General features: G+C 43.1%; 1 protein-coding gene across 1 annotated transcript in view; it reads left to right on the top strand.

The window, feature by feature from the left end:
- LOC137281777 (serine-rich adhesin for platelets-like) overlaps window positions 1-12,064 on the top strand; it is a 69,783-nt gene extending 57,719 nt beyond the window's left edge. The window contains exon 20 of the mRNA XM_067813392.1: window positions 11,497-12,064. Within this exon, the coding sequence (XP_067669493.1) occupies window positions 11,497-11,619 (123 nt within the window). The 3' untranslated portion in view covers window positions 11,620-12,064. The remainder of the gene's footprint in view (window positions 1-11,496) is intronic.
- Window positions 12,065-12,806: the final 742 nt, after the last annotated feature.

Below are 12,806 nucleotides of genomic sequence, written 5' to 3'. Positions count from 1 at the left end.
CACTGTTGGGGGTGTGGGGGGTACCACCACTGGGGTTTCCTGTGCAGCATCCATCTATACTATTATTATTATTCTTTCTCTCAAATTGACAATGTTTTGCTGTGATAATCGCCGCCGTCACTGGAGCCAACAACATACCATATTTGTGGTACAGCCCGCAGCTGATAGAGCTCACGGCGTGTTCGATAAAAGGGTCTTTCTCAAGGTCCTCCCACAGGTAAAGTCGGCGCTCTGGTGGAATGGGAAGGAAGTGTGATACAATACCGGTGTATATCTGGGTCATAGCCGATCCTATTGTCTTTGTCATTTCTGCTCCGAGCCGGGACTCATATCTAGCGTACAGCTTATCGATTTCTTCGGCTGACATTTTGTTAATTTTATCCGGAGTGTAGTCTCCAAAGTAATGTTTGGCTTTGCCGCCAACAACCAACGCCACCAGTTTCTCTCGCTTGTCATCAGTGGGGCCTGCGGGCGACAATTGTTCGAGCAATTCCTCACACTCCATCTTATAATATAACAAGTAAGATTTAGTTTTAACTATATAATACCCGATACAGGCAAAACACAGAGAAATGAAGGTTAAGTTGCACACGACAAATACTTCAAATATCATAGCTTTGCTTAGCTTTTGCTTAGCTTTGCTTAGCTTTGCTTAGCTTTAGCTTAGCACACTATATATGCTACTGGTTGGTCGGTCTTTAGAACAAGTTTAGCGTGTTTAGTTTCAGCGAGCTGTTTCTTCACCCGTTCCCGTTCTAATTTACTCATCACATCGTTCTCTCTCAAACACTCGAACGAATCCCTATCCTTGCAGTGAAATAAGGCCACCCATCGCGTCTGCTCCCTGAGGTCTTTCAACACCGAGTTGAACTTCTGCGTTAGCACCCAGACGCTGTGATTTGCATGCCGGCCGGAGAAGGCCAGGTACGATAGCATGTCTCTCTTTTTTGTTATCTCGCGATTAGCGCTGCAGTCGTCCAGTATGAACAGCGTCGGTTCCCCTTTAAATTTCTCGTGAAGAGCTTTCAACCAGTCCTGCAGGCGTGTTCCAGGGTCGATTTTGTGTACGTCCGGGTCCGTCATCACCCAAGGTCGCGCGTACGTTTTATTCATGCTCAGAGTAGGGCACATGATAACGATGTTATCGAACACATCCTTGAAGTAACCCTCCAACATATCCAACACGAAAACGGTCTTCCCACAGCCAGTCTGCCCGCACACTATGGCGCAGTGTGGGTCAGTGGGCAGTGGGGGGTACCCCCCATCAGTAGATGGCTTGCACGAATCTCCCATTGTCTATATTAAGTTGCGCGTCCATAATAACGTACAGATATAATTTCAACTTACCAGCGGTTTGAGCCTTCTTAGTAATCTGGATGGTTATCCCTTCGCTGCCGTTATCTATACGGCGCCCGCTACCGTGCAGTTTATCATCATCCGTGGATCGCATGTCCAACCATAGGGCGTACTTGGTGGTCAGGTATTCACCGATCTGCACGGAGCCGAGGTCCAGGTCCTTTGTTATGTAGTCCCCCACTGGTAGCTTTTTTATCTCATCCCACTGCTGGTGTGGTCTCATACCATGACTGAACAGCTGGTTGGGCACGCCCTCGATGGTCACTTCCACCTTTTCAATCTCGGGGTTCAAAAACTTCTCGCTGTCCCTCCGGAATGGATCGTAATCCTCCACGGGGACGACCAGGATACCTTTCATCGATCGCGCCGGCACGTTCAGGTTGATATTCCACACAGTGTCGCTCTTATCTCGCACGACTGACCTATGCCTCAGTACGCGATCGTACAGGATAGCCATCTTCCCAGAGTACTGGTTTCGAACCTGCCTGGCCAGCTCCGGGCTAGTGACCATGTCGAACTCCAGAGAGATGTTGTCTATGGTATAACTGGCCTCATCACCGTTCGGCGTACGCACTACTTTGCTATAGTCGTTAAACGTGAGCTCGTATTCGAGCCTATCACCCAGCGCGGCCTGGTAAAACGGCGCGTGTCCCGTGAGCAACTCGAAGTCGAGCGGCACGCAGAATCTATTCCCGTATGCTCGAGCGATGGCCTTTTCACCGTCCGATAGCTTGTCTTGCTGGTCTGTCGTGAAGGCATACCCTATGCGCGACCGGGTTGATTTGCTGATACCCTGATACACATCATTGACTCGTTCTCCCTCGCTTTTCCAGAGATCCCTGTAGCAGTGAAACACGTCGCTGTCGTCGATGCTCAGCACCTCGTTACCGCTGATCTTGACGGTCGTTTTCTTGATGATAGCTCGACCCACGTTCCGCACTAGCTCGCGTTTGTCGTTGTCGGAGGTCAACGTGATATTGAACGCCAGTCGAACAGTGCCTGTTACAATGAGGTCATTCTCACCAAGGTTTGGAAATCTAACCAGCAGAGTTTGATTCTGGTCTATCTTGCTGGGATTGTTGGTGATGGTCACCGACTGGCGCACGGCTCTGGCTCCTAATGGCTCTCTCAATCTTCTGAAAGGATCTAATTTTCTGCCGTACATTGTTATATAAAAGAAATATATTTTTAATACTAATGGATGAAGATATAGATATGACGGAGATGCCGGGCGCTAGTGCCCAGGCATTCGATGATGACCAGGAGACCTCATTTACTAGTTCACCATTGAACCAAGAACTCTTGGAAACAACGGTAAATGATTATTTCGAAAGTTTAAGAAGAGATAAAAACTACGTTGAACCACAGGGTCGATACCATAAGGATTTTTTTATTGATACAAAGGGTGTTCTACGCCTTAAGTCTGACCCAGGGGTTGACCTCTTTAACAAGAGCAATAAAAAACCACTGGCCTTGTCAACTCTAGCCAGCCGCTATGGTGTTGAATTTATCCGTAAAAATCTAAACATGAATGATTACGGTGGTGCAATACCTAAGGCCGTTAAAGAAGATCTGCAAGCTACCAGATCCCACCTCACCACTAGAGATGAAATGACACCACAGCGTGCTACAGAAGCCTCGGACAGCATAGAAAAACTGTTGAGCACCTACTGGGACAAACCGTTACCGGGGTTTGACTTTCCGGTAAGGGAACTGCGCGGCTTAGACGAAGCCGTGAAACGCGTGCGTGGAGAACTCGTGAACAACATGGGGAAACTGAACGAAATCGACGAGCACATCACTAGGGAAAAAACCAAACTCAACGAAACTGAAAACGATGATATGAAGCGTCGTATCAATGAACGACTACGCGATTTAGAAGACGAGAGACGTACACGATTGGAATCCGCTTCCTCGAATCGTGAACAGCTTCGATCCCAGATCAGTCGTATTCGGGAAACAATCGATAGAATACTGAATGAGGATACAACTTTAGCCAACAGGATTCGGATATTATTTCGGGAGCAAGGGATCACCATCGCCAGTATTCTGACTGCATTGGGTTTCATCATATCAACCCTGGTGGTGTCACTGACAGGGGGAACACCTGTGGGGCCTGCCAGTGGGGGAACTCCAAGTGGCGGTGGGGGTGTTAAAGACTGGATTAAAAAACTCTAAACTGGCTGGTAAAGCCGCCGAAGCCCTTCCCGGCATCCTGGGTAGCATCGTCTCGTGGTTGTTGAGCGCTCTGTCTAAAACTGCCATGTGGCTCAGTCAAAACCTGTGGGCAGCCATCGTCGCCGTGGCGGGTCTGGTGTACGTAGCGGCTAAGAAATCTTTAACCAAATAAGTCCCAAAGCTACCCCACCAACCACTAGGGCTGTTTTATTATCAATATGCTGCTGTACCCCCACATGCACATGAGGGTGTGTGGTGGACACATGAACTTTAGGCCCCGGGGGCGGCGCAACTATACCCGTTTCACGTGGTGGGATGTGTGCGATATAGGGGGTGTTAATATCGGGGTTGATACCCAACTTTTGGTCCGCCGTGGCTATGACTATTTTGTTGTTATAACCCACCACTTTTTTTATTCTCAGTTGCATATCACTCGGAGCCATGTACAACCCCACGCCGAACACGTAATTGACTTTCGATCTGGCATATTCTAACACGTTTTGGTAACGGTCGATGGCCCTCGGGAGATCAACTGGAGAATTGATAGCATCCTCAACGTTGGAAACGAATTGTGTCTGAGCGTCGTAAGCAGTTCCCTTACCGAGGATGTTGGAACGCGTCATCGACTGCGCACCCAACAGCGCCCACACGTACGTTCGAATCGAGTCGTTCAAGCGTATTGTACCAGCACGAGTGAATCCTTTCGATGTTTTTGAGATCATTTTAGTCCAGGCTGTGGCTGCATCAGGATTGGTTTGTTTTATACAGCTGACATGGATCTTTTCATTCGTTGTGGGGCCTGTAAATGTATGACGGTTTGGGTTGTATGAACCATCTTTAGAACCGGCCTGATATGTTCCGGACCTGTAGAAGTACACGAGAACTATACCGAGACTATGGTTCACACCAGGAAGGCGAAAGTCTTTATTCGTTGGAATCTCAAACTCCCCACAAATACGTTCATAAGCGCGTCTATCATAGGGGTTATTCGTCATACTCCACGCTTTATCTTGGGGAAGAGGAGCACTTATTTCCTTCAATATTCGTCTCGTTTGATAATAAATATGAAACAGAATAACCGCCTTACTCAGTTCGTCTATACCGTAGTCTGGTGTCACACCCGACCCTGTCGTCGCACACCACACAGCAAAGTTGAGTTGGTTCTGCCAAAACTGCATTGGGTTTTGATTCCAGTTTACCACCGCCTGCGCGTTATTAACGGACACGACATACTTTTCAAAGATATCAATAAAGGTTGTTTTAAACCCCGTACCATCTGCATTCACCACGATTTTCAAGTGTGCTAAATCCATATTATAATATATGAATTATATATTATAATATGTACATAACACTTCCTGGAATAACGAGCGGTGAGGCCGTTCAGCTGACGCACGCGATCGATAACACGTCAGGTCAACTCGAAGTCGCACTCTGCGATATCACCTACCTACCGCAATGGACTAACATTAATATCAGCAACAATAAGCTGTTCGTCAGTGGAACTCACAGTCAGATAACTGACGGCTACTACAGCGTGTGCTCTCTAAACGACGAGGTCTTCAAACCCCTGGGAGCTGAACTCAAAATGAACGACTCAAACGGTACAGTGGTGTTAATCAACAATGGAAGAAACCCTTTGAGGCTCGGCCGACCATTAGCAAGGATGCTCGGTATGTCTCCTGACGAGATAAAACCAACAACAACCGTCACAGGCACTAAGTTACCCGACCTAGTACCGTACCGAGAGCTGTACATTCATCTCAGTCAGGTGAGCACAACGTACAACATTCAAGGAGGTCACCCTTCCACTATACTGAGAGCAGTGCCGGTGAAAACTGAGAAATTCAACGACGGTAGAACCGAGTCGTTTTCACCACGGCAGTATAAGAGATTAACCCAGGGCAACATACCTGAGCTGACAATATCGGTGTTAGATATAAATCATAATCCTGTAAATATAGGATACCTCAGCTTAACACTTCATGTAACATGACCAGCGCACAAGGACCCGGAGTGAAAAAATGCATCAATATCGGGATCTCCGACCTCGGAGACACACGCGGTTTCGACGCTCCCGGAGTAGATGGTAAATCGTATGCCTTGCAACTGAAAAACAACATTTACAAACGCGTTGAAATCCCCTCCGGTGGAACCTTAAGTGATATAATAGATACCACAAGAGCAACAGTAAACACTAAGTACTCCCTTGTCAACACCGGTGATAATAATTGGGTAATATACCCATCGTTCGGGGGTAAACTGTTCGACTTAGACGATGTTGAGAGCACTACCGTCGTCAAAAACAAACCATATATGCTCGTCTTCACCGAAGATGACAAGTGGGTGTTGTTACCCGATAAAGACGACTGGTTTCTCAATATTAGACTCGTCTCCCCTTACGTGTTCACGGATAACAAAGACAACTACCTAAACAAAGTCGTGAACAATGGAACCCTGCTCGTGGCTTACGTCCCAACTCAGAGACGTAGCGTAGTCATCAGCCCAGTCAGCACTATAGCAGCCCACATGCTATCGAGTAAACCGGCCATACAAAACGTGAAATTGCAGTTGGTGTCAGAATTCGAAGGCGTGGTTAAGGGACTAGAGAATCTAACAATAAACGGAACACTGATCATCAAAGTCTACCTAGGGGAACCATCGGGGAATAATATCGAGATCGTGAAGGGGATCAAACTCGGGTGGGGCAAACAACATCAGTTTCAAGTTTGCAATGTTTACGTGCGGGGGGGTGTCGACCCCAAGACCAGTCTGCAGGGGGTCAACGTGATCGTGGAAAATAAGATAACACTAGCCAATATCTTCCTACCTGCCAACATACACTTCATGGGTATGAAGTTAACCCCTGAATTATTATCAGAAAACCAGTTGGAAATTATATCGTAATAGTATAATAATGACCAGTCATCATCCCAACACTACGCTTAACGACCTGGGAGATACAGAGGGATTCGATCAGCCTGGTGAGGAAGATGAATTATACATCCTGCACTTCAAAGACAACGTGTACAGACGGGTGTCGTTATCAGATTTAAAAGAACCCAAATGGCTGATCAACTTAACACTCGCCTCACCTTATATCACATTAAAAGAAGAAAAGTGGAAGTTTATCTCTAAGATTAGGAATAACGGTATCTGGCCCGGGGATTTCATTACGGGGAATGAAGCAACAGCCACGGTATATTTTTATGAAGGAAAAATTGGATTAATTTCTGGAATAGAAAGTAAATTAACATTTAGCAGTAGTTATTTACACGAAAGGCAGCTTGAGATATACTCCTCCTACACAATCATCATAGAAGTCATGTTTACGTATTTTGACCAGGAAAACTCCTCAAGAGTACACCAATTTTTACCCGGGGTGTCAATACACTGGTTTACCGAACACTTAGATCAATATTGCCGTATTATTATACAACGGGATACCCCCACGGGTTCTATAAAACGTTTAATAAGCCTCCCTGGGGTTTTTATTACAACAGAAAAGTCTATTAGCCTCTCACCTATTATCATTAGTTATGATCTACTCCTTATAGGCTTCAAATACATTGATAGACTATTAACTGAAACCCAATTAAAATATTTTTCAAAATATATATTATAGGATGGGCCTGTACCCAGTCGTAGAGGAAGTAGCGAAGACGTTGGAAACCGTAGATGGGTTCCGCTTGAGGCAGTTATGTGATGTGAAACGCCAACTAGAACAAGACCGTGACACGCGGAAAGCACTATGTAAAAAATATAATAGAGCTTTCAATATCGTAGACGGGGCTGACACTACCCTTATGGCAACCAGCATGGGACTAGGGGCGGCAGGTGTTGGATTGTTATCTACCATCGTGGCTGCACCTATAGTGCTAGGTATTGAAATAACGGCAGGGGTGGCAGGGTTGGTAGGATTGGCGCTTAAGTTAGTATCACGCAGACTTAATCGTAAGGCATTGAAACACGACGAGATCAGGGTTCTGGCCGAAGCAAAGCTGAACACAGTGAGTGAGCGAATTTCCACGGCACTCTCTGACAGTAAGATCTCAGAAGAGGAGTTTCGTTCAATCCTATCTGAACTCACAAAATATAACGGAATGAAACAAGATATTCGGTCCAAGTCTCGTAAGTCTGCTATCAGCGAGGATGAGAAAAAAAAGTACATAGAACAGGGGATACAAAAAGCCCAACAAGCCTTTATTACGAACACCAAAGAGATCATAGGCGGTTCACGTTAAACTGTTTCCTCGATATAAACATAACATAGGGGCGATAGCCGTAAGCGGGCCACCGATCCTATATGGTCAGTCAAAACTTACAACATAGATAAAGTGGATATGAAAGCCGACGAACCTAACTTGTACTACTTGAGGGATGGGCCGGGTAGGGGATTTGTAAGAGAAGAATTATTGATCGTACCGTACGGCACAGTGTTACCTCCTACCAAGGCACAGTAATTACCGCCAACTTTTTTGTAGTAGGGGTAATAGTAGCAAGAGCTAATGGCCCAACCAAAGCCTTATTTAGTAAATAAGGCTTTGTAGAGACATTTCTTGAAAGTGAGCCAGAACTGTCATTCCCTATACTACTTCTTTCATTCATTCACATATGTACTTCTTTCTTTTATTATATCTTTCTCATTCATTCACATATGCACTTCTTTCTTTTATCATTTCTTTCATTCATTCACATATACTTCTTGCTATTCATTCATTCATTCATTGTAAGATTTCGACTGATACAGTAAACTGGCTGAAGTACTGTTAAACGCAGCCTAAGTTGCGATGGAGACGAATCAGGCCACTGTGTGCATTGGAGCATGAGGAGGCGCATACTAATTAGTACAAATGGTAAAGAAAACAAGCGAGTGACCTACCCCTGTTGTAGATAATTTCTGGTCTGACAAATAGGAGAATACATGTACCCCATAAAACCTCGGACGAAGAAAAGCCGGGACGGGCAAACGGGAATTACTAAAAATGGAGACCACACTATTAAAACGAAACATGCTAAACTGTGTAGGTACACTTAAAACTACTAGGTAGGTACATTTGGTGAATGTCAGTGGAATTGACAAGACATATTTCAATACACTCACAACACCGTTTATTAATGTGTCCCAGCATAGTCACTGGAGTTTGGTCACTCTTGATTAGGGCTTTCACAAATAACTTCAACTTCATAGATATAGGTTGAATTTTGTTATATTTATAGAATACCTAAATTCAAAAGAATCTCAAGGCTTAGTATTCTAAGTGTACTGTATATGTTGCTGGAAGTAAAGCTCTGTGTTCGGGACCCGTGAATATCTGGAGTAGAAGAGGCCTTCAACAACCCATGCTTGCCATAAAAGGCGACTATGCTTGTCGTAAGAGGTGACTAACGGGATCGGGTGGTCAGGCTCGCTGACTTTTGCTGACACATGTCATCAGTTCCCAATTGTGCAGGTCGATGCTCATGCTGTTGATCACTGGATTGTCTGATCCAAACTCGATTATCTACAAACCTCCGCCATATTGCTGGGATATTACTGAGTGCGACATAAAACTAAATTCACGAAATTAAACTGAATTGTCATTAGAATTTCATCTATTTTTAAACCTTATGTTTGCAAAATAAAGAAAACGAGCAAACGAAAATATATTTTTGTCATGATACTTATGAACACACTTTCATTCATATATTTACAACCTCCAAGACAATAAATAAAGCTATGAAAATTTAAGTGGAAGTTCAGATTCTTGTACTTGTTACAAATTAGCAGAATTAAGTGAAAATGAGTTGGATTTTGTGCCATGATACATATACATATTTCCTCGTTCATTTACAAAATCCAAAACACAGGAAAAGATGTATTTTGAGAAAAGTGATTATTCTGGCATGTTTATAAAAATCTTCCTGAACTCGCAAAAGTAAGTCAAAATCAGTTGAATTTTGTGTCATGATACTCATAATGGCACTTTCATTCATTTACATCCTCCAAAACATTAGAAAAGATGTATTTGGAGTGAAAAGGAAATAATCTCGCTCATGGGCCCATTGTTTTTCGCCCATGGGCGAGATGTTTTTGAAAATCGGTCTCAATTAGCAGAATTAAGTCATAATGAGTTGGATTTTGTGCCATGATACTCATAAATATATCCTCATTCATTTACAACCTCCAAACCACAGGAAAAGATGTATTTTGAGTGAAGGCAAATATGTCTTTCTCCCATGGGCGAGAGTTTTCAAAATTGCTCTCATTTAGAGGAATTAAGTCAAAATGAGTTGAAATTTCTGTCATGATACTCATAAATGTACTTTCATTCATTTACATCCTCCAAATATTGGAAAAGATGTGTTTGGGGTAAAAGGAAATATTCTTGCCCATGGGTCAAAATGTTTTTCGCCCATGGGTGAGATTTTGGTAAATAGCTCTAAATTAACGGAATTAATTCAAAATGAGTTGAATTTTGTGACATGATACTTATGAACATACTTTCATCCATTCACAACCTCCAAAACATGGGAAAAGGTGTATTTTGAGTAAAAGTAAATATTCTCACCCATGGGCCAAATGGTTTTCGCCCATGGGCGAGGCGTTTTGAAAAATCACTCTAAATTAGCCGAATTAAGTCAAAATAAGGTTAATTTCGTGTCAAGACAATAATAAATACACGTTCATTTATTGAAAAACTGCAAAGCCTGGAAAAAAACATGTAGTTTCAATGAAATTAATTATTCGCCAATATGTTTTTCACCCATGGGCGAGATTTTTAAAAATCGCTGTCAGTTAGCAGAGTCAAGTCACAACAAGCTGAAATTTGTGTCATGATACTTATCAACATTTTTTCATTCATTTACAACCTCCAAAACATTTATTCTGGATGAAATTAAACACTTTCGCCCATGGGCCTACCCATTGGCCACTGTTCGCCCATGGGCGTGCCCATGGGCGAGCGAGTTTAAATTTTGAGTTTTCGAAAAACATTTTTTTCATTTTTTCATCCTTAGCACATATACATAACAGCTGCCTGTTTAATTTTGCAAAATCCCTTGTGAGAGAGTGGCCACAGTTTCTGGACTTTTGTGAGTCCAGAATTAAATTGTGACGTGTTTATTATGTCTGTTATTGCACAAAGGTTTTATTGTTTTATTTAAATTCCACAAAAGGCATTTCCAAAATTCACAGATTTAAAGCACTTTAGTATGTCTCGGACTATACATTTCTTTGGAGTTTTTAGGATAAACTTCATTATGACTTGGAACGATATTTGTAGTGCTTATGAAATGTAAACTTGACGCAACAAAACGATCCTTGTAAAAAATATTGTCAATACGAAAAGTGTTGTTTGTGTTCGATTATGAGAAAACACGATCGATTGCTTGGCCGTGTAGTCCACCCTGCGATTATTTCAATTAATCGGACCACCTGACCAATGAAAGGGTTCGTGATCAAAGTACATCTAACATATTATGAAATATATAATATACTAAGTTAGAATTAAATGCGATGTTCATGGGAAATACGCATTTCATACAAACTCATTATTTAGTGATTGAGCCTTAAAATCTGTTCCACCGTAGTAGGCATTGTGTTGGTTGAAAGATTTTGCACCACGTCTGTTTTAGACCCAGTTTGGAAGTTTGTTCCAGGCATAAAGCGCCAAGGTGATTTATGGAGAAATATACGGTAACAGAAACATCGTAAAGCTCTCTTTCCACCCGGTAGTGCCTTTTCAGTTCTATCCAGGTTCCCGAGTGGCTAAGTGCAATAAGGAACTGAAATTCCTCCTGCAGAATTATGTCCCTTAGACACGCGGGGATCCTGCACATGTGATGGTGGGATAGAATATCACATTCGTTCTAATAACGATCTTTGCACATGTCTTGCGTGCTTTGTGTAAAACAGTCAAACTGACTTGCAACAAAAATACTGTTCAAAGCGTCGTTGATCCAGTTACTTATTCACTTCAGATCTACTCCGGCTACGATGAGCTCCACCGCTACAACCACCGGACTCCCGTGGCACGTGCCCACGAGATCATCATTCTGCCGAACCTAGACGTCACACAGTTACAGTTCACAGTGGAATCCTAGACGCGCAGGAGTGTGTACAGAGATTAAATTATTTTATATGTTTGTATATTTTTTGTATAAAAAAGAGTTTTGTGTTTATTGGACGTTTTTGTACAGTATCATGGTCATTACTCCAGAGCTATTTCGTTTCCCCTGTATACAACATGTAAATAATGTACGTTGTTTCACTTAACTCAATTATTTCCTCGAACTGGGTATTTTACGCCGCTTGAAACAATTTCTTCAGTATACCACAACACCCATGTACGGTTTCATACCCATGTTTAGCTTGACTGCCCAATTTTTTATCCACCAAGCTGACCCACGTTTAAGTGTTAGTGAGGGTCTGAACTGATGTGCTACAACAACAAAAACATCAGAAAGCTATTGTAGTTTTCACATAAACGAATGACAGTCGTTGCCCAGCGGTATATGTGTGCAAGAGCACCCGAGCCCCTGTTCCTGTTAGTGAGGGTCTGAACTGATGTGCTACAACAACAAAAACATCAGAAAGCTATTGTAGTTTTCACATAAACGAATGACAGTCGTTGCCCAGCGGTGTATGTGTGCAAGTGCACCCGAGCCCCTGTTCCAACTCGTAACTACCACACTTTGCATAATTATATATAAATTGTCACAGAAATCATCTCGGCATTAAGGCGATCGTCAACCCTTTCCCCGTTACTATATCATTAGGATCATCGTATGCTCGTTCAGGCCCCCCTAAGTAATTGAAGGAATTACAGCAAATTTGAAGGAATTGCATCTCAAATGTAAACAAACGCAGCCCACTCGCGAAACAATTGCAGCGATATCGGTAATTTAGCGGTAATAACAGAAATACATCGGCCCTATCGGAAGCAATGTCGGTAATACTGGAAACACGATCGGCCATCTTCGGAGATTTTTCGGTCGCGAGCGGAAACTCACGCAGCAAAACATGGCGTCGTTGGAAGGAGCACCCGTCTCGGTGAGATTTATTTTTAGTTCCTACTATTACATTTTTATACTTATCCATCTTTGACCACCCGTGTTGAATGCATTTAGGTATGAAGTGTTGTCAGGGCAATAGCTTATGTTTTTAGGAAAAGATTGTCACTGCAGAAGAATGTCACAAGTCATGCCCCTGGAGATTGTTTACATCTGAACATCGAAGTCGTGCCGATGATTACGAACATCATGAACGTGCGCCATGAAGACGTTTATGA

Source organism: Haliotis asinina, chromosome 4 (assembly GCF_037392515.1).
Source record: "Haliotis asinina isolate JCU_RB_2024 chromosome 4, JCU_Hal_asi_v2, whole genome shotgun sequence".
Lineage (NCBI taxonomy): Eukaryota > Metazoa > Mollusca > Gastropoda > Lepetellida > Haliotidae > Haliotis > Haliotis asinina.
This window is presented reverse-complemented; position numbering and strand designations above follow the sequence as displayed.